The sequence below is a fragment of the Mobula birostris genome, chromosome 13, assembly GCF_030028105.1.
Source record: "Mobula birostris isolate sMobBir1 chromosome 13, sMobBir1.hap1, whole genome shotgun sequence".
NCBI lineage: Eukaryota > Metazoa > Chordata > Chondrichthyes > Myliobatiformes > Myliobatidae > Mobula > Mobula birostris.
Genome location: NC_092382.1, coordinates 43,733,900 through 43,757,265, shown reverse-complemented (window position 1 = coordinate 43,757,265; position 23,366 = coordinate 43,733,900). Strand labels below are relative to the sequence as shown.

At 45.4% G+C, this 23,366-nt stretch overlaps 1 protein-coding gene across 1 annotated transcript in view; it reads left to right on the top strand.

The window, feature by feature from the left end:
* LOC140207913 (uncharacterized) overlaps positions 1-23,366 on the top strand; it is a 64,137-nt gene that overhangs the window by 27,312 nt on the left and 13,459 nt on the right. The window contains 4 exon segments of the mRNA XM_072276455.1: positions 2,535-2,624; positions 6,177-6,586; positions 8,470-8,498; positions 15,267-16,064. Coding sequence (XP_072132556.1) covers positions 2,535-2,624; positions 6,177-6,586; positions 8,470-8,498; positions 15,267-16,064 — 1,327 coding nt within the window.

The window sequence follows — 23,366 nt, the reverse complement described above, 5'->3', positions numbered from 1 at the left end:
AATGATTTTGTCTGTCTACTCTATACTTATCATAATCTTATAAACCTCGATCAGTTTTCCCCTCAGCACTCCAGAGTAAACAGCCCAAGTCTGTCCAACCACTAATTATAGCTCATGCCCTCTAATCCAGGTAATATCCTGGTAAACCTCTCGTGCACCCTTTCCAAATCCTCGATATTCTTGCGATAATGGCGTGACCAGATCTATGTGCATTACTCCAGATGTGACCTAATTAGAGTTTTATAAAGGGGTAGGATAACTTTGACTTTTGAACGCAATATCTCAGCTAATAAAGGAAAGCATGCCATTTGCCTTCTTAACTGCCCTATCAACCTCTGTAGCTATTTTCAGCGAGCTGTGAGCTTGCACACCGAGATCCCTATGTTCTTGCCCGTCTTGTCACTAACAGTGTACAATCTCTTTACATTTGAACCACCAAGGTGCAACATCTCACATTCGCTGCATTGAACTCCATCTGCCACTTCCCCACCCATATCTGTAACTGTTCTGCAGGATATCCCAATGTGTTCTTTGCCATTCTCAACGCTATCCACGCCACCAAACTTTGTATCGGTGGCGTACTTACTAACCCACCCATGTACATTTCATCTAGGTCATTTATATGCATCACAAACTGTAGAGGTCCCAGTTCATATCCCTGTAGAACAGCACTAATCACAGACCTCCCGCTGGTATAAGTCTCTCCTATTACCACCCACTTCTTCTATGGGTGAGTCTGTTCTGAATCTAAATGGCGTAATCTTCTGAAAGAGCCTCCCACGAGGAACCCCGTCAATCGCCTCAATAAAATCCATGTATATTACATCCACAATTCTACCGTCACCAATCACCCTCACCAGTTCTTCGGAAAACGCACTTAAGTTAGTAACACATGATTTGTCCTGCACAAAGCCACGCTGGCTCTTCTTAATAAGACTATGAGTTTCCAAATATTCATATATCGTGTAAGAATCATAAGAGTTCTCTCCAGTGAATTCCCTACCACTAATGTGAGACTCCGCCTTCTATAGCTTCCAAGTTTATCCCTGGTTCCCTTCTTGAAAGATGGATCAATATCAGCTTCCTGCCAGTCTTCCAGGACCCTGCCTGCCGCTAGGGAGACACAAAGATAATGATCAAGGTCACAGCAATCCCTTCACTTGCCTCTTAATAACTTGGGGTATGTCCCATCAGGCCCTGGGGAATTAAACAGCTTAATTCTAATTAAGAGACCACTATTTCCTCCTTTACTTCCAAATTCCTTGGCATATTAAAAATCTGGACACTGTCCCACATCCGCTCCTCCATATCCTTCTCATTGGCAAATACTGATATAAGTTATTCATTAAGGAGCTCAGCCACATCTTTCACATCCAAGCAAATGCTTCCTCCTGCCTTTATCCCTGGGTGGTCTCTTGCTTTCCCTAGTTATCCTCTTGCTCTTGACGTGTATACAGAGTGCCTTGGGATTCTCCTTAATCCTACTTGCCAAGGACTTTTCATGGCCTCTCCTGGCTTTCCTAATTTCCTTCTTGAGGTCTTTGCTGGCATATTTATTAACCTTCCAGGGCTCCATTTGAGTCGAGCTTCCTAAGCATTACATGCTTTTCTTATTTCTTGTTCACTAAGTTCTCGAACTTGAAGGTCCAATAACCTTGTGATCCGCGTCCTTCCCTCTGACTGGAACATCCCTGCCCTGTACTGTGGGTAGTTGGTCTTTAATATCCCTGACGTGCTGGATGTAGTCTTTGCAAAAACAGCTGTTCCCTATTAACTTTCTCTAGTTTCTGCCCAGTGACCTTGTTATTTGCCCTGCTTCAGTTTAATACTCTCCCGCAAAATCCGTGCTTATCCTTATCTATAATTACCTTGAAACTTAAAGAGTTGTGTTCACTCATTGAATGGTCAGTCTCCTGGCCAGGCGCATCGCGCAACGCCAGATCCAGTACAGCTCTCCCTCGTGTTGAACCATCTGCATGTTGATTTAAGTGACTCTCTTAGATGTACCTAATAAATTCTACCCCATTTGCAATAGGAAGGTCTCAGTTTAGAGTACATCAGGGTAATTGAAGTTTTTTCATGACATCATATTAACCACCCTATTAGTTTGCGAGAACACCTGCAGCGATCTATGGATAACTGCAGCTGTGAAGATCTCTGCTGTACCCGGTGACCCTGTGATCTCTCTCACGGAGGCCAATGTTAGGCTGTCTATAAAGAGGGTGAAGTCTGGAAGACCTAAGGTCCGGATGGAATAATTCGTAATGCTCTGAAAACGTGTGCCAACCAACTGTCGGCAGTATTCAGGGACATTTTCAACCTCTCACTGCTACGGATGGAATTTCCCACTTGCTCAAAACGGCCACAATTATACCAGTGCCTTAGAAGAATAATGTGAGGCGCATTGATGACTGTCGCCTGGTAGCACTCATATTTACAGTGAAGACATATTTTGAGAGGTTGGTCATGACTAGACTGAACTCTTGCCCTAGCAAGTACCTGGACCCATTACAATTTGCCTATTGTCACAATAGGTCAAAGACAGACGTAATCTCAGAGGCTTTTCACACGGCTTTAGACCACCTGCAGAACACAAACGCCAAATCAGGATACTACTTTCGCGGGTAATACCTTTTCTCTTCATTGTCTGTTCACGAAGTGTCAGGGGTTCTAGAAGGGTGCGTGCAGGTAGATATGAATGTGAACCCACGTACTTTCTAGTAGAAATAATAAAAGTTACTTGTCAGTAAATACAGATTCTCTGTGCCTCACTGATCATTATTACGAGGGGTAATTCTTGTAACACCCATATTCTGTAATTTAGTTAATTATTTATCTGTTTACTTATTTATCATCTACATTATGGATTACATTGAACTTCTGCTGCTAGGGTAACAAATTCCACAACACACGCCGGTGCTTACAGATCTGGTTCTGATTCTGACTATATTGTCCCTCTGTTTCTAACTCTCCCGCCATTAGCTCTCTGTTACTGCACATCCACTGCTTTTTGTAGGTTTGCTGTAGAAGGGGATTGGTGATTCCTTGCTGGACCATGAAGCAACCCGTCAATGTACTCTCCACCACAAATTCACACAGAAACATTTCTATGTTTTAATGACATGCCAAATCTTTAAAAACTTCTAAGAAAGTAGAGGTGCTGACATGCATTCTTCATAATGGCATCTACGTGCTGGACTCTGGAGAGAGCCTCTAAAATTACAGCGGAGAGCACCTCGCGATATTATATTATCAACGGGCGGTGCACAACTGTGGAATTTTTAAGAAGTCGTCAGTGGCACAATGTTCATGTTAGATTAATAATCCCGGCTGGCCAAATTAGGCCTTTGGCAATGGTCACTGAGGACATCGTCATGAAAAATGACGGGATATGGTCAGAGATAGTTCGCTGGGTCCGAGCAGTTCCTTGTGGAGTCCAAGGGTCGTGGCAGTACATTAGCAGTGCTGGGCCGCTATGAAATATCCCTACTGGAAAGGATAGAAGAGAAACCGAGAGGACACCCTTTATGGTGCTGTGCAAATGTCATGCATATACAGAAAAAAACTGAGAGCGGCGATAAACCTGGTTCTGATATTGGTCTCTATTGTGGACTGACAGTGAGAATGGTATCATTGTTGAGAATAGAGGGGAGGGAACAGAGAGCACCTGAGAGACATTTAGTCATGCCCTATCTATATAAATCTGCCAATGACTTTTGCACGGTAATGTATATTTGGTGTAAATAGGCAATTTCATGCCTGGGTGTGGAATGGACGCCATTAACGTCAACGGTGATAAAGTGCAGAACCACAGGACATGAACAAAATGTTAAACCCATTTACCAACACGTTCTCTGCTCTACAATGATAAATGCAGTACTGTGCAAAAATCTTAGGCGCTCTACCTACGTAAGTGTGCCAATTACTTTTGCACTGTAATGTATTTTTGGGGTAAATAGGCAATTTCATGCTTAGGTTTGGAATGGACGCCACTAGCGTCAACGGTGATAAGGTGCAGAACACACGGAAAATGAACGAAGTGTTAAATGAATACATCACATCTACATTTACAAACGCGAGAGAATCTACAGATGCTGGAAATCGAAAGCAATACACAAACATGTTGGAGAAATCCAGTAGGCCAGGCAGCATCTGTGTAAATGAGTAAATCTACAGTCACTCTTCAGATGGGCATAGTTTGTGAGCTCACTGCAGGGATCTGTGCAATCTGACAGAATGTCGTCATTAGAGTGGAAGAGATGTTGGAATTTTACATGAGTGTCCTCCGATCCTGACTATCCTTATCAAAGGATATTATTTAGATTATGAAGACACGCAGCCCTCTTTTATTGTCATTTAGTAATGCATGCATTAAGAAATGATACAATGATATGGGAAACGATCAGAGATTGCTGTAGTAAATAGTCTATCGCTATATATTGATGCAGAGATACGCCAGATAACTACTGGTGGATGAGCTTTTCAACAGTGATCAGTCAGCGAATGGATGGGATTCAGATGGACAGGATCTACTTGTAGAGACAAGTACTGTCGCCGTCAGGGTGTCAGTTGACAGAATGGATAAAGAAGTGACAGGTGAAATACAGCGTATGGAATTGTGTCGTGAAAGGAATGATTAATGCGCAGGGAAAAGTTTCTAACTGGGCAGAACATTGTGAAATCCGAGCTGCATACGGATTCACAGGTCTTGCTTTGCATTTCCTGAAGGCTAACTCGCAGGTTAATTCGGTGCTAGCGAAGGCAAATGTAATGCTGGCATTCATTTCCCGACTCAAACCCGATGCCATGAAGGTGCGTAGGCCAAGAAAAATGTTCACAGGTTCTTAATTGGTTAGGGGACTAACGGTTTTAGGGAAAGAGAAGGAAGTTGGTGTTGAGGAACAGATCAACCGCGATGGAAAGTTGGAAGAGATCGATGGAACGAAGGACACAAGTCTGCTCCGATATCCTGTGGTTTCATGGTCATGTTCCTTGTCATTTGACTGTCTGAATTAACCGCCAGAAATTCGCCAAACGCCTCGGTAAAGTGCCCATTGATGGTTCTACCGCGTTGCGTTCACTGAAATTCTTTGTTACATCCTCATGAACATCCCAGGAAATGACATCTTCCTAACAATGTCATGCAAGTCATCTTTAGACTTTCTGCAGGAGATAATTGGATCTTGTTGAGGCAAACCCTGTGAAGGTAAACTCATCAGGAAGTTGATACCAACTTACGAGAGACAAGTGAATGTTGAGGTTAGGGTATCTGTGGATGTGGACGTTGTCTGCTGATCCCGTGTTAAAGGACGTGCCGATGTAGAATTCAATTAGTTAAATCTCTTTGCCGTGCTGCCTACTCAATCCGAGCATAGACCAGGTCCGACCTGATCTCAGGAGTCTCGAGGAGCAACAGCTTTGCCGTTCACTTGATCAAAGGAAATTTACATTAGGGTATGGGATTCATTATGGAAAATGCTGTGGTTGTGACAAGAGCACGGATATAAAAGGTAGAAAGGGTTTAATAATTGGTAGGAGGTAAAGGTCGGGAGATTTGTTCACCGAAGGTTCTGTTGCCGTGCCCTGTCACTCTCGGATTGTAAAGCAGTTCTATTCCACCCGCGGCCATGTTCTCCAATGACCGCGAGTTCTGTAGTGTCAAGAGTGAAAACACTGCGACCGCCTCTGAGAAGAACTTAGACATTATGTTTATGAATTAATTGAATAATTGAGACGAACGGATTATTTCGCTGCGCTGATGAACTGTTGTCTGAACTTGGACTGAGTTACCCGATAAATAAACGTGTTTGTGCAGCAACTTAATAACATCAGCATGTCTCCGGTGTGTTGAAACATGTATTCAGAATCGTTCTAATTATTTTGATCCAGTCCGGCAATAATGTAGTAAAGGAATTCGGCAACACTCACCGACCACAGGGTGATGAAGCTTCCGGAGATGGTGAGAAGTAAGATCACAGACCTCCTCCTGCTCTCCATCTCCGGGTCACTGCGGTTCTCCGCCTTGCTCTGACCCCTCAGCCCCTTACGGACGCGACTGGTCACTAAAATGTGTCTGACTGTCAGAGCGTTGAATAGTAGTATTAACACGAACGGGAGTAATGGCGTGAGGACGGTAGAAAGCCAGTCATATTCCAGGAATCGCCGGCGCCTCACAGGTGCCGGTGCCGAGAGAAACGTTCCGGTTCGGGGCGCTGCACGGAGAGCAGGGTTCGGAAAGGAGGCCGGGAACGGTTTGGAAATCAGTGTAAATCTCTGTCCATCAGGATTCTGACTGATATGCAAGGCCGAGAAAGCCTCGGGAACTTTCTCAGCGACAGTGATTCCCGCGATCCGGTCACATCTGTTCACACTGTCCGGTACCGCTCAGCCCCGCTGTCTTCGACTTTGTCCACGGACAGTTTCCAAAGCTCGTTGCAGATTTACTTCCCCCGTTCGCAGGCATCGATGCCCTCCTCGGCTTCCGCCCACACGGGCCCGGCTCGGCTCGCTTATTTTAAATTCCGCAACTACTCTTCGCCGCGGCTCCTTCACACTCTGTCAGGAGATCGGATCAGAAAGTTCCCGTGTTGGTTTTATTTAATATTCTTCCTGACCTGCTCCGAATTACTGCGGCGTTACTCTAAATGTTTCGGTGCCGACGGTCCCGGAGCGGAGTGTCGCCTGTAACTTACCCCGTCTGACCTGTATCGGACCCGGCTGTGTCGGCTCTGAACTCCCGTTTCACTACATCGATATCAGGGCGTGGAAACAAACCCCGGGAAACAAAAACCCACAGACACCCTTATTTAATTTTTCCAAACTCCCGAAATTCTCGGGATCTAATATACAGTTGGTGTCATTTTCAGGATATAAATGTACATTTTGTGTCAATAACAGACTGGGGAATGTTGACTTGGTCCCTCAGCCAAATTGTTGACACAGTTTGGGAACAACTGGGCTCCAAGCACCGGTCTCTACAATACCTACTGGGACATCTTGCAGGCCCAAGAAGGGTCTTGTTATTCCAGTGGCCACACATTTTAATTCCACCTTCCATTCCCATTCTGATATGATTCCCACAGCCTCCTCTACTGTCAAGATGAAGCCACACTCAGGTTGCAGGAACAACACCTTATATTCCGTCTGGGTAGCCTCCAACCTGATGGCATGAACATTGACTTCTCTAACTTCCGTTCATGCCCCTCCTCCCTTTCAGACCCCATCCCTTATTTATTTATTTAATATATTTTTATTCCCCCTTTTCTCTCTCTCTCTCTCTCTTTTTTCTCCCTCTGCCTCTCTCACCATAACTCCTTGCCTGCTCTCCACCCTCCGGGGTCCCCTCCCCGCTTCTCTCTCCCCAGGCTTCCCGTCCCACGATCTTCTCCCTTCCCCAGTCTGGTATCTCTTTTGCCAATCAACTTTCCCACTCTTAGCCTCGTCCCTCCCCCTCCTGTCTTCGCCTATCATTTCAGATCCCCCCCTCCCCCTTCCCACTTTCAAATCTCTACTATCTCTTCTTTCAGTTAGTCCTGACGAAGGGTCTCGGCCCGAAACGTCGACTGTACCTCTTCCTATTGATGCTGCCTGGCCTGCTGCTTTCCACTAGCATTTTTTGTGTGTGTTTCTTGTTCCTCCAACTTGTTTTGAGCTGTGACAGTATTTTTTTTATCAGAACTAACCATGGAGACTAAAATTATCTGAGTTGAAATGTTGTCCTACACCCACTGACGTGCTTTATAAACTTTTAACAGTGCAGAAAAGTCAAAGGATTTGTGTATGGGAACCACAAACACTACAGCCCGTTAGTTCCGCTGTATCTGTCAGTTCACCAGCGCTTGAATGCCGCCGATCCTTGAATGTGGAGGCGGAGATGCTGGAGAAGACAGCGCCCCACTCGCTACAAGGAGAGCCCGATCACGTGTCCATATCCGTGATCTGATTGGATACATTGCCATGACGTTGCTAGCAGTGTGACATCATTCACTGGCTCTCAGTTTGGAAGGGATTCAGTCGGCCATCGCAGATACACCAGCAGCTTCGCACTGGGAAGCGGCCGTTCACCTGCTCCGTGTGTGCGAAGAGACTCATTCAGTTAACCCACCTTGTGATGCTCTAGTGAGTTCACTATAAATAGAGGCCACATTTCTGTCCGGAGTGAGCAAAGGGTTTTACTCAATCATCCCAGCTGCTGCAACATCAGCAACTTCACATCAGGGAGGAAGTTCAAATCAGCTCTGTGTTAAATATTTAACCATCACGGTGACTGAAGGCAGCTGCAGGTTCATGAGGGATTGTTACTGTCAGATTCTGCAGTTATTGCGGCTGCTCATCGCACCCAGGACTGAACCCTAGTCACTGAGCATTGGAAAAGTCTGTTCTGCTGATGTTAGCCTTAAACTAGACTAGTGTTTAATATTCTGGATCTGTGAAAGATAAATCAGTTCTGTATTCACTCCCCTGTCTCAGGTACTTGCTGTCTCTACCACACTCACGATGTACACTAGAGAGGCCACTCGGCCCCTCTGGTCCCTGCCTATGTTTATGTCTCATATTAGTTTATCAAAATCTATCCCTGCCATTCCCCCCTCACTCTCCCTGTAATGACAGGTTGCAACTGGTCACCACTCCGTGGGTTAGGAGATTTCCCTTGAATTTCATGGAATCATAGAAATCTACAGCACATTACAGACCCTTTAGCCCACAGCGTTGTGCCGACCATGTAACTTACTCTAGAAACTGTCTAGAATTATCCTACCACATAGCCCTTTATTTTCCTAATCTCCATGTACCTATCTAAGAGTCTCTTAAAAGACCCTATTGTATCCGTCTCTACCACCGTCGCTGGCAGTGCATTCCACACACACACACACACACACACACACTTTGTTTAAAAAACTTAGCTCTGACATCTCCTCTGTGCCTACTTCCAAGCAGCTTAAACCTATTCCCCCTCGTGTTTGCCGTTTCAGTCCTGGGAAAAGCCTCTGGCTATCCACACGATCAAAGCCTCTCATCCTCTTATACACATGCATGAATTTCTTGCATGATTTTCTCCAGGCTGAATAACACGATGAGCTCACTGTGGTTTTGACGTTCTTCAGGACTCTGGACTAAGGTGGTTAAGCTCCTTCTTCCCTGCTCTTTTCAACGTTTTGTGTCATTTTCACTAATTTCAAACGACTGTGCCTCAGACAGCTGGGTTGTTGCAATGCGCTGCTAAAGTCTGACAGCAGACTAGAGAGTGAATCTTCGATGGAGCAGAGTCAGAAACCAAAGAATTGCCAGTCTGAATCAGAGCTTTGGGGCTCCGGAAAGAGATGCGGCCAGGAGTTTACAAGGAGGGGGAAGAAGAGGAATCAGACCGGCAGGATGTGCCTACAAATGAAAGATCAAAAGCATTTGGGAACTGGTTGATCAAAAAATGGTTAATTTCTTTAAAATACTGGTGAAAATCAACAGATCAGGCAACCAATGTGGAGAGGAACAAATAAACAACGTTTAGGCCGAGCCCCTTCAGCATGCATTGGCTGTGTACTCCTCTGCTTAGTTGCTGCCTGAACTGCAGAGTTCCTCCAGCATTTTATGTGTATGTGTCCACATCTCCAGCAACAGCAGAATCTCTTGTGTTTTATATCTGCATTTGTAAGAACGTTTTACTTTGGCATTAAACACGCGGAACGTTTGCTGATATTGTATTGTTTTATTAGAGCTGCTTTCTGCGTTAAAAGAGGTGCTGAGTTTTCTACACAAAAAAAGACTGAGTTATGTACTTGAACCGCGCGGAAACTTTCAATGGCACCGCGATTAGCTTGAAAGCTCTGCGTTACAATTATCGCTGTCGCTGAAGCACCGATCGAATGCGCAGGCGTCAGGGTTGCGGATGTCCCGAATATCACGCATGCGCAGTACACAAAAGGCCTCGGATATCGCTGCCGGTGAGTGTTTCTCCGTGAGACCGTTTTCACTACCGACTGAGGGGCAATTGCTGTGACTCCGGAAACTGTGCCCCGCGATCCCGGGATAGTCCTGTTCTCTTCTCTCTCTCTCTCAGCCCCACGATCCCTGCACGGAACCCGGGGAGCTTAGGCTGATGAGGGAATGGGAGCCGATGGATCTCTCAGACAGAGCTGAGCTCCAGCCATCAAAGGGTTAGGAACTCGGAGAAAGGGAACAAAATCTTTTACATCGCCAGTTCTGATAATCTCCTTTATTTTACCTCCAATCACAAACAAGAGACATTCTGCAGATGCTGGAAATCCAAGCAACACACACAAAATGCCGGAATTCTGCATTAGTACACTTTTCCACAGATGCTGCCTGGCCTGCTGAGTTCCTCCAGCATTTTGTGTGTGTTGCTTGTTCTACCTCCTCTTGTTCCGGACCTTTCTACCCGTGAGGACATGTTTTGACCCATTCACTCTGTGAAGATAATGATATCAAACACCATTGCCCTGGGCAACAAATAGCTTTCACATCACAAATGTGCCAGACTCGAATGAGACAGACTACTGCGCTTCCCTTCATATTCACTGGCATTACTGTACCATCAATGAGTTCACCACAGTCAGTCATTTGGCGGAGGCTTCAGGGGAAATATTTATGTACAATACAGAAACTGCTGTTACCTGTGTGTATTGTGACGATGCAAAAGTTGCTGGAGAATTTACAAGTGGGAAGAAGTGGAGTGATATTTTGAAATCTGACTTTTTAAAGCATCATTTAGCAAGCAAACCACATATGGACAATGTGCGAAAGCTCTGGTGAGAAAATCCTTCATTACCCAGTACAGGCCTGCTACATAGGTTGTGTGAGAGTGCAGATGAACTCAATCATACCCAGAGGAGATCAAAGTTCTTATCGACAGTGATTTGCTAGCTGTTAAAATGAATACCTCTCGAAATAAAATTTACTGTGCATATGTTGTCACTGGGTGAAAAATGCACATTACAAGATTTATGTGCAGACTGGTCATTACAAATTAGAGGGGACATTGGTGGGAAGGCAGTGAGACCTCCAGTGTCCTTGATGCCCTCACCTACAAGATGTGCATCCAGCTGTGGCTTGTAACCCTGTACTCAAGGAGTTGAACTTGAAACGGTGAATTCCGGATCATCCAGGATTTGGAGGGGGTGATAGATATGACATGAAGAGAGGTGAGTTACACACAAGGTGCAGGACACAGGTTTTCTGTGAGTCAGGAAGGGGAATGAGGTTAAATAGCCATCACAGAGTAAACACAAAATACTCTGCAGATGCTGGGGTCAAAGCAACACTCGCAAAACGCTGGAGGAACTCAGCAGGCCGGGTAGCATCTGTGGAAATGATAAGTCGACTTTTCGGGCCGGAACCCTTCGTCAGGACTTTAGAGGGAAGGGGCAGAGGCCCTATAAAGAAGGTGGGGGGAGGGTGGGAAGGAGAAGGCTGGTAGGTTCCAGGTGAAAAACCAGTAAGGGGAAAGATAAAGGGGTGGGGTGGGGGGGGCGTTGCAGGGAGGTGATAGGCAGGCAAGGTGAAGAAGGAATAGGGGAAAACACAATGGGTAGTAGAAGGAGGCGGAACCATGAGAGAGGTGATAGGCAGCTGGGGGAGGGGGCAGAGTGATATAGGGATAGAGGAAGGGAGGGAGAGGGAATTACCGGAAGTTGGAGAATTCTATGTTCATACCAAGGGGCTGGAGACTACCTAGACGGTTATGAGGTGCTGCTTCTCCAACCTGAGTTTAGCCTCATCATGGCAGTAGAGGAGGCCATGTATGGACATATCTGAATGGGAATGGGAAGCAGAGTTGAGGTGGTTCTTTTACTACCCATAGTGTTTTCCCCTATTCCTTCTTCACCTTTCCTGCCTATCACCTCCCTGCTTCCCCCCCCCCAACCCTTTTATCTTACCCCTTACTGGTTTTTCACCTGGAACCTACCAGCCTTCAACTTCCCACCCTCCCCCCTCCTTCTTTATAGGGTCTCTGCCCCTTTAGAAACTGTTGCGGGGAGATTATCTGGCAGAGGAAAGTCAAAGGGGTGATAGGGGATTCGTTCGTTAGGGGAACAGAACAAGAGGGGACTAATATACTAGTGGTAAGGCTTGCTAGTGCTGGTGTGGGGGGTGGTTGATGTGGTTAAAATAAGTTGTAGGGGGAATGGGAGCCAGAATGACAGAGCAGATAGTGGATAGTGAATTGAATTGAATTGACTTTATCACATACATCCTTCATATATATGAGTAGAAATCTTTATGTTACGTCTCTGTCTAAATGTGCAATGTGTAATATATTATAAATAGTTTGTACATAGGACAGTCAATATAACACAGAAATGCAATTGTATCAGCATGAATTAATCAGTCTGATGGCCTGGTAGAAGATGATGCCCCAGAGCCTGTTTGTCCTTTTGCTGTGGTACTGTTTCCTGGATGGTAGCAGCAGGAACAGTTTGTGGTTGTGGTGATTTGGTTCCCCAATATCCTTTGGGCCTTTTCTACACACCTGTCACTGCACATGTCCTGAATAGTGGGAAGTTCACATCTACAGACACGCTGGGCTGTCTGCACCACTCTCTGCAGGTTCCTGCGATTGAGGGAAGTACAGTTCCCAGACCAGGCTGTGATGCAGTCAGTCAGGATGTTCTCAGTTGTATCCCAGTAGATAGTTCTTAGGATTTGGGGCTCCATCCCAAATGTCTTCAACCATCTGAAGTGAAAGAGGAGCTGTTGTGCTCTTTTCACAACACAGCCGGTATGTAGAGACTATGTGAGAACCTTAGTGATGTTTATGCCGAGGAACTTAAAGCTGTTCACCCTCTCAACCCCAAATCCATTGATGCCAATAGGGATCAGCCTGTCTCCATTCCTCCCGTCGTCCACAATCAGCTACTTTGTTTTTGTGACAATGAGGGAGAGTTTGTTTTCTTGACACCAGTCAGATGTTGTACAGGCCTCAGATAGAGTCAGCAATCGAATGTTTGAGCATGGTGTGATGAATGAGCTGAGCTGTGTATATCACAATGCAAGAAACGTTGTAGGAAAGCCAAATGAGCTCAGGACAGGGAATTATGATATTGTAGCAATTATTGGGACTTGTTTGCACGCAATAGTCTGAGCGATTTAGAGGAACAAATTTGTAGAGAGATCGCAGACCATGCCAAGAAACAAAGGTTGATTCAGTAAGTGATGTTAACTTTCCATATATTGACTGGGACTCCCATACAGTAAAAGGACTAGATGGGGTAGAGTTTGTCAAATGTGCCCTTAATCAGTACGTAGAATTCCTAACGTAGAAGTGTCCAATAAGCTGTGAGGAAACGATCCAGGGCTGGCGACAGAAATTAGTGATCATAATGCCATGAAATTCAAAGTAAATATGGAAAAGAGAGGTTTGGACCACGGGTTGAGATTCTAAATTGGAGAGAGGTCAATTTTGATGGTATCTGAAAGGATCTGACAAGTGTGGTTTGGGACAGGCTGTTTTCTGGCAAAGGAGTACTTGGTAAGTGGGATGCCTTCACAAGTGAAATTTTGAATGTGTAGAGTTTGTTTGTGCCTGCTAAAATAAAAGTTGAAAGGTAACTGGTGCAGGGTACCTTGGTTTTCAAGGGATATTGAGGGCCGGGATATTTTGTTCCTCTAAATGCCTCAGACCGTTCGGAGCTACTAAGACTCATTAATGACTACAATATCATAACTCCACGCCCTGAGCTCATCCGACTTTTTTTTTAGTCACCTTCTGTTGGTTTCTAAAAGCTTCCCAATAGTTTTTGCTCATTATTTTGCCTTCTCTTTGGCTGTTATGTTGGCTTTGGCTTCTCATTTCAGCCATGGTTGTGTCCTCCTGCCTTTCCAATGCTTCCACTTCTTTGGGATGTATCGATCACTCACCTCCCCAATTGCTTCCAGAAACTCCAGCCTTTGCTGCTCCGTTGTCACTCCTACCTTTTCCCTTCCAAACGAGTTTGGCCAGCTTCTCTGTCATAGAAACATGGAGAAGTTCAGTATGGAAACAGGCCATTTGGCCCATCTAGTCAATGCCAAAAAAACATTTAAGTTGTCTAATGCATCTACCTGCACCGGGACCATCGCCCTCCATACCCCTACCATCCAGGCTCCCATCCAAGCACCTTTGAAATAGTGAAAGCGAGCTCATATTCACCACTTGTGCTGACATCTCATTCCACACTTTCACGACCATTTCAGTAAAGAGTTTTTCCACTAGATCCATTAAATTTTCACCTTCCGCACTTACCCTTGACCTCTGGTTGTCATCCCACCCAACCCTTGTGGAAAAAACTGCTTGCATTTACCTTATCTGTACCCTCATAATTCTGTATACTTCCGGAAAATCCTCAAAGCAATGTTTAATTTCCTTGTTTATGTTTAGAACCTTTTTTAGATGTATAAGATGATGAGGGGCATTGATCATGTGGATAGTCAGAGGTTTTTTCCCAGGGCTGAAATGGCTAACATGAGGGGGCATAGTTTTAAGGTGTTTGGAAATAGATACCGAGGGGATGTCAGGGGTAAGTTTTTTTACACAGAGAGTGGTGGGTGCGTGGAGTGCGCTGCGGGCTAATTTGCATTTGATTGTTTCAGTTACTGTGGGGCAGTTCAGTGTGAACAGGGAATAATACCAATGGAGAGAGTCAAACTGAACCAGGACACAGATTGGAGATGGCAGAAATGCCCCATTCTTATAGAGACAGGAATAGCATCAGAGAATTTGATGGTCATTCCAGATACCAGCACTGTGCCCAGTTAGAAGATGATTTCTGTCTCCAACTTGGGTTGAACCTCACAGTAACAGTGTGATTCCAGATTGCACCTTGATGATTCAAGTGATCTCATCTGAAGTGTTGTCCTAAACCCATTGATGGATTTTGTAAATCTTTTTACAGGTTAAAAATGACAAGGAACTTGTCTACGGGAATCTCAAACACAACACACCAGTTTTTCTGTCTCTGTCCAGATATTTAAGAAGTGGAGCAAGGGATTCACTCGATCATCCTTCCTGCTCAGCCTGTGGGGAGGGATTCACTCGCTCATCTGACCGACTGGCACACCCGTCATTTTACACAGGAGAGATCCCATTCATCTGCTCAGACACTGGGAATGGATTCAGTCCCTCATTTCAACTGAAGGTACATCAGCAAGTTCACACTGGGACAAGGACATTCACCTGTTCTGTGTGTGAGAAGGAATTCAGTCGGTCTTCCCACCTGTGGACACACCAGTCAGTTCACACTGGGCAGAGGCTGGTCATCTGCTGAATTTGTGGGGAAGGATTCACTCGGTCATCTGACCTTATGACTCACCAGCGAGTTCACACCGAGGAGCGGCCATTCACCTGCACAGTCTGTGGGAATAGATACACTTGGTTATCTGAACTGAAGGTACATCAGAGAGCTCACACTGGAGAGAGGCCGTTCACCTGCTCAGACTGCGGGAAGGGATTCACTCAGTCATCCACCCTAGTGGCACACCAGCGAGTTCATACTGGGGAGAGGCCGTTCACCTGCTCAGTTTGTGGGAAGGGATTCACTTGGTCATCTAAGCTGAAGGTACATCGGTGAGTTCACACTGGGGAGAGGCCATTCACCTGCTCGGACTGTGGGAAGGGATTCACTGAGTCATTTCATCTACTGAGACACCAGTCAGTTCACACCGGAGAGTGGCCATTCACCTGCTCTGAATGTGGGAAGGGATTCACTTGCTCATCTAAACTGAAGGTACATCAGGGAGTTCACACTGGGGAGAGTCCGTTCACCTGCTCATTCTGTGGGAAGGGATTCACTTTATCATCTCAGCTACTGAGACACCAGTCAGCCCACATAGGGAAATGGCCGTTTACCTGCTCAGTCTGTGGGAAAGGATTCATTTTCTCATCTCAACTGAAGGTACATCAGCGAGTTCACACTGGGGAGAGGCCATTCACCTGTTCAGACTGTGGGAAAGGATTCTTTCAGTCATCCCACCTTCAAGAACACTAGTTCGTTCACACTGGGGAGCGGTCGTTCATCTGCTCAGTATGTGGGAAGGGATTCCCTCGGTTATCTCAACTACAGAGACACCAGCGAGTTCACACAGGGGAGAGGCCATTCACCTGCTCTGTGTGTGGGAAGGGATTCACTTGGTCATCTCAACTACATAAACACCAGCGAGTTCACAATAGGTAGAGGCCGATCACCTGCTCAATCTCTGGGGAGAGATTCTTTCAGCCAAATCAATCAAATGTGCATCATTGAGTTCACACTGGGGAGAGGCTGTTCACCTGCTGTGAATGTGGGAAGCGATTCACTCAGCCATCTAAGCTTATGTAACTCTCGCTTCAGCTAGCAGCTTAATATAAGGGGTGATAGCCTCCCAGCCCAGGTAAGTTATGAAATCTCGTTTGGGTGGATGCTGGGTGATGTGTCCCCTGTTACAAATCAGTACCCCAAAATAACAAACGGTACACAATATGTGATTAAACGATTGCTCTTTATAATACTTACTTTGACTATAGGGTTAGTAAAGTAAACAAAAAAAAAAGATAAAGGGCCCACTCTCACCATTCGTGCCTTCTCATCTCTCCCCAGCAAAAGACCAAGAAATCTCTCTTCCAGACTCACAAGAAAGAACATTTTTGTCATTGGATAGCCCTGCACTCCAAAACCCTGTTATCTCTAGTCATTACCTAAACATGGCTGCTTCAGAGAAACCATTACCTCAGCAGTGAAACATTGCTGAGAGGCCGTTATATTAGCAGTGAAACTTACAGCGTATTCAGCATATTACACTTGTGACACACTACTGGGTTCATACTGGGGAGAAAGTTTCAATAAGCTGCTTGCTGGATATTTGTCCATCACCATTGCTGAATACAATTTCGAGAATGACTATCGGTGCTGAACTCTGCAATTATTGCTGCTGGTCACCACACCCAGTTCTGCACCCTGGTCACTGGGCATGGGAAGAGTTTCTTCTGCTGCATATTCACCTTTAATGGGACTGGAGTTTAAAATTCTGGATCTGAGACAAATAAGTCATTTCTATTTTAAACTCTGTCTCTGGTACTTAGTGAATTTATAACACACCTAGTTTACAGCAGAGAATCAGCTCAGGCTGGCTGGACCCTGCCAGTGATTCAGTTCCACGGCAGTCCTTTTAAATCCTGCCCTGTTGTTCATCTCTTGCTCTCCCACTGGTGATTGGTTCCAAACAGTCACCACTCTGTGGATGAAGAGGTTTTCTTGCATTCTCTGCAGTCTGAAGAAGTTGAGCTGACTGCAGTTCTGTCTGAGATGTTCTTCGTCCCTCTAATCTCTGGGCTGAGGAAGAATGACATTGGTTATTAACCTCCTTAATGATGACTCATTTCCACATTATGGGTCATTTTCTCTGCTTCAGAAGGGTTGTTAGAAAACACCACTGTCCTCTAAAGACTGAAAGCAGAATGGGAAACTATTAGTTGGATGTTCAATGAAGCAGGGTCAGAAACCAGAGGCAGGTCTGCACAGGGCAGAGTTTGGGGCTCTGGACGATGGTCGGGGTAAGAACCTATAATGAGGAGAAGGGAATCAGCAACAGGGTGTAGCAACGAATGACAGAGTAACAACATTTGGAAGCTGATTGACAGAGAAAATCTTTCGGTTGTCTGACTGATGACACAAACAATATCTGTGGTGAGGTGCTCCTCTGGTGTAGAGGGACATATGTGTGTTGGGAATGGTTATATCTAGTGAGTGAATTGTTCCTGCTTGCTTATCCTATAATATTATATCCGGATGATTTTATGGATGGTCCTATCTGAAATAATGTATTTATTATCATATGATTTGTAAGATTTTGACTCTAAAACTGGATCAGGCTTGAATTTATGGTACCTTTATGAAGTGATGGAGGACATTCATGAGTTTGTATTTTAAAGCAAAATTTTAGTGAATGATATTTGCCACTTTATTGTACCTCTGTAAGTAATCAGATTGAGTTAAACTTCTGCAGGATCCTGGCATGTGTGGGATTGTGTCTGCTTTCTCTTGGCATTTTCTGCACTTATTGCCTTGTTTGTTTGTATTTCATGTATTTTCGATTTTTTTTTCTTTCTTTTTATTAACCACCTTGTCCTGTATTTCTGCAAGGAACCCCTCTGTTTCTGGGAAGAGTTCTCCAACTCTCAGTCTGGTGCTCGATGCTTCCTTGTCACCATCTGGTCTGCTCAGATCGTTGGGATGTCTCCCATGGAGGGTCATACTCGTTCCACTGGTTAATGTTTTCTTCCATAGTGATGATTCATTTTTCTGAGTTGTCCTCTCATTTAAGTTTTCTGGTCTGTATTTCTTATCACGATGGCATACACACACCTGGAGTGCTGAATTCTGTTCATTTTTGATGAAAATATATACTTAGAAGTTTTATCTGACTGTTGTGTGATTTTTTTTTTTCCATGTGTGTTATTTCTCTTCTCCCTTCTGTCCAAGGTGGTGTTAATCTAAGTGGGTTTGAATATAAATAGTCTTTTCTAAAGTTCTTATTTATCTTTGTAAATTTTAATGATTGAAATGGGACCAAGATATTTTCATTAAAAAAGTCAATGTCGGTATTGATGAAAGTGTTTATTGCCTTTGTTGTATTTGTTAACTATTGAGCTCTGTTTGGCAGGGTTTTTGTTCAGGTCTATAAAGAGTAAAAGAAAGGGAAGAGTTGATATTGTATCACTGGAAGATGATGCTGGAGAGTCAGTAATAGAGCAAAGAAATAGCGGCCGAGCGTAATGAGTATTTTGTGTCAGTCTTCACTGTGTAAAACACGAGCAGTATAAGACAATAAGACATAGGAGCAGAATCAGGCCATTCAGCCCCATCAAGTCTGCTCCGCCGTTCTATCACGGCTGATCCCGGTTCTCACTCAGCCCCATGCACCTGCCTCCTCGGCATATCCTGTAATGCCCTGACTGATCAGCAAACTATTAGCTTCTGCCTTAAATGTACCCACAGACTTGGCCCCCACTGCCATCTGTGTCAGAGAATTCCACAGATTCACTGCTCTCTGACTAAATAAAATCCTCCTTAACTATTCTAATAGGTCACTCCTCAGTTTTGAGGCTGTTCTCTCTGTTATAGCTACCCCCACCATACAAAAAGTCCTTTCCTCATCCACCCTATCCAGACCTTTCCACATTCGGTGGGTTTCAGTGAGATTTACCCCCCATCATCTGCATTTATTAAACATGTGTCAGTGCAGGAGTACAGGCCCAAGGCTGGCAAATGCTCATCATATCTTAACCCCTTCATTTCCGGAATCATCTTCTTCAGTATCCTCTGGACTCTCTGCAATAACAACACACCTTTTCTGAGATATGGGTCCAAAATATTCTAAGTGCAGCCTAAGTTGTGCCTTATAAATTATCAGCATTATCTCCTTGCTTATATTTTCTACTTCACTTTAAATGCCAGCATTGCATTTGCCTTCTTTACCACAGACTCAACCTGTAAATTAACCTTCTGGGAGTCTTGCCCCAAGGACTCATATTTCCTTCTGTACTTCTGTTGTTTGAACCTTCTCCCCAATCAGATAATAATTCACTATTAACAACAGGAATTCTGCAGATGCTGGAAATTCAAGCAATACACATAAAAGTTGCTAGTGAACGCAGCAGGCCAGGCAGCATCTCTAGGAAGAGGTGCAGTCAACGTTTCAGGCCGAGACCACTATTATAATGGTTTATATTATTGTCTAGTTTGCTCTCTTCAAATAGCTTTTTTTCATTGCCTGTTTTGGATTTTAAAAGCTACCCAATTAACTAACTTCCTACTCACTTTTGCTACCTTATATGCACTTTCCTTCACTTTTATACAGTCCTTAACTTCCCTTTGTCAGTCACGGTAGCCTAGCCCCACTGTTTGAGAGCTACTTCATCGAGACATATCTATCCTGTACATTATGAACTACTCTCAGAAACGTCAGCCATTCCTGCTCTGACGTCATCCCCACCAGTACCCTTCTGCAATCCACCTGGGGAAACACCTCTCTCATGCCTGTGTAATTCCCTTTGTTCCATTGCGATACTATGCATGTGACCTATGCTCCTCCCTCACAAATTGCAGTAGGAATTCAATCATATTATGATCACTGCCTTCTAATGATTCCTTTACATTAACCACATCTGACACAACATGCAATCTGAGATAGCAGTTCCCCGAGTAGGCTCAAACATCAGCTGCTCTATAAAGCCATTTTGTAAGCATTCAATGCATACCCTCCTTGCGATCTCACACAAGTCTGACTTTCCCAATTCTCCTGCAGACTGAAGTCACACACTACAATTGTGTCATTAAATTTATTACATAAATGCCAAACATTGGGGAGTATCTGGGGCAGAAGTGAGGAGACATGCTTTTACCAAGGAGAGAATGTGTTTTGGAAGCTAAAAGGCCTGAATGTAGATAAGACTCCTGGACCAGAAGGTGAACACCCCAGGATTCAGAAAGAGGTAGCTGAAGAGATTGGGAAGGCATTAGAGTCATAGAACACCACAACACAGGAAAATGCCATTCGGCCAATCTAGTCTGTGCCAAAGCATTAATCTGCTGAGTTCCAACAACTTCCACCTGGACCATAGCCCTCCATATCCTTCTCATCCATGCACCAAAGCAAACTTCTCTTAAAGGTTAAAATCGTCCCTGCCACTTGCTCTGGCAGCTCGTTGCACACTCTTCCCGCCTCTGAACAGATAATTTCCCCCTTAATTTTCTCTTAAAGTAATGAGTAATTATCTATCACCAATTACTAGATTTTGGAATGGTTCTGGTGGACTGGAAAGTACAAATGTCACTCCACTCTTTAAGACAGGGAGGCAGAAGAAAGAAAGTTATAGGACAGTTAGTCTGACCTCAGTGGTCAGGAAGATGATGGAGTGTATGATGGGTGAGTTTTTTGGGTACTGTAATTGGGGACGCCTGATGAAGTTGGCCAAAGTCAGCAGGACTCCTTTAGAGGAAATTATGTCTGACAAATCTCTTGGAATACTTTGAGGAAATAACAGGCAGGATAGATAAAGCAGAGGCAGTGGATGTTGTTGGCTTGGATTTCAGATGATCTTTAACAAGGTACACCATGCAAGGCTTATTGAGAAAGTAAAGAGGCACGGGATTCAAGGGGACATTGCTCTGTGGATCCAGAACTGGCTTGCCCACAGAAGGCAAAGAGTGGTTGTAGACGGGTCATATTCTGCATGGAGGTTGGTGACCAGTGGTCTCAGAGGATGGTGGAATGGGCTGCCGGCAATGGTGGTGGAGGCGGATACGAAAGGGTCTTTTAAGAGACTTTTGGATAGGTACATGGAGCTTAGAGAGATAGAGGGCTATGGGTAACCCTAGGTAATTTTAAGGTAATGACATGTTCGGCACAGCTTTGTGGGCCGAAGGATCTGAATTGGGCTGTAGATTTTCTATGAACACACATTTTGTGTCAGTAACAGATTTGGAAATGTTGATTTGGTCTCTCAGCCAAATGGCTGACACAGTTTGGGAACAACTGGACTCCGAGCACCGGTCCCAACAACACCGATTGGGACATCCTGCAGGCCCGGGAAGGGTCTGGTTATTCCTTGTATTTGAACACACAGAGACCAGGAACAGAAGAAGGCCACTCAGCCCCTCCACACCGTCCTGTCATTCAATAAGACCCGGGCCCCCAACACCACTCGCATCCCCAGTTTGCCCGGACCATTGGCCCCGCTTGCAGGGCAACAGTCTGCCGGTGTTTGCCCCCCAATGTGGTGAATCGCCACCACCGTGGGCTCAGACATTTCCACAGATGAGCCCCTCCTGTCCCCACCGGGACAAACATCCTGTCCGCCCCCTCTCTCACCGTCTTCATCCTCTCCCTCCCCGGGGAACCGGCATCAAACCGACGGGCCGAGCGGTCTCCTCCTACCTCTCAGCGATACATCAGACTCCGGCCGCAGGAGACGCTTCACAAACGCCCCAACTTCCCTCGGAGGGAAATGGAAATAAATCAGAAAGCGGACATTTACTTTGGGATTTTGTTCCGCTTTGACGGGCAGGTCGCGCTGCTCCAGGGAACGGGATAACGCCCTCTCGGCTGGTCCGCCTCCACTATTGGGTGTAACCAGTGATTGACATCGCTTCACGCCAATGGGAATAGCGCAGCTCGGCAATCAATTCAATTCCTCTGTTGACTGTTCGGGGAGGGGGCGTGGCTCGTGCTGAGTAGCTCAGCCGTTAAACCGAAAAAGCTCGAGCACAGCAGCGCGTGTGTGACGTAAGGCACCGTGCTCGTGACAGCAGATGCAGATACGGGGAGACCATGGGTGACGTCAGGCGCGTGGGGGGGGGCTGTTGTGTGACGTCACGTGAGGGGGGCGCTTCAATTTTAAAACACCTTTTGTTGGGTCTGATCTGGAACAACAAAATTAAATTCGGGTTTCACCGGGAGCGGATCCGGTGTTGTGAGATGTGTCCGGCTGTGCCGTGTTGTTGGTGGAGTGGGCAGCGGGGTGTTTGTCTCCGGGCTCTCCTCAGCCCCGGTTTTCACTTTGCGACCGAGCCCGGGCCGTGGGTCAATTCCTTGTGGTTCTGCAGGGGGTTTGGGGCGAAGGGACAGTCTGTCTGTCTGTCTGTCTGTCTGTGTGGGTCGGGGTTATGAGTGGGCCCCGGGACACATTAACTTGTAAACACCGGACCATCTGGTGAATTGGATTAGACAGCTTCGCTCGCCTGTCCTTTCAGGAAACAACAATTCTCTCTTCATATTAATGACTGTCTAAACTTGCTGTGAACAAGATTCTGTGTTACAAGATTGTGAGTTACAGAGTCTAGGACAGCTGTCACCGTCATGGGCTGCGAGTGCAGACAGGGATTGGGGTCACTGAGCTGTGCATCAGAGAAGGACACGGGTTTGTACAGCCTCCTGTGGGGTAGAAATGTCCACACGGTGAATTCGGATCTGTTGGCACATCGGGAGTCTGAAAGGGAAAGGGAATAGGGAAGGGGCTGAGCAGAGAGTTTTAACAGGGGAACCTGTTCAGGGGCGGAGGGGTACAGGAGCTGTCTGATAGATCGTTTTAATTGTTTTTTATAATCTCACAGATGGTGACTGAGGAAGAAGCTTGTTGACGGAGGATACCCGGAGGCGAGCAGCTCAGACACGGGATCAGGAATTGAATTGAATTGACTTTATTTCTTACATCCATCAGGAGTAAAAATCTTTACATTACGTCTCCATCTAAATGTGCAACGTGCAATCATAGTAATTTATAATAGTTTATAATAAGTAAAACAGACAGTGTAATATAGAGTACACTCAAGTCAGTGTGAGTTCATCAGTCTGACGGCCTGGTGGAAGAAGCTGTCCCGGAGCCTGTTGGTCCTGGCTTT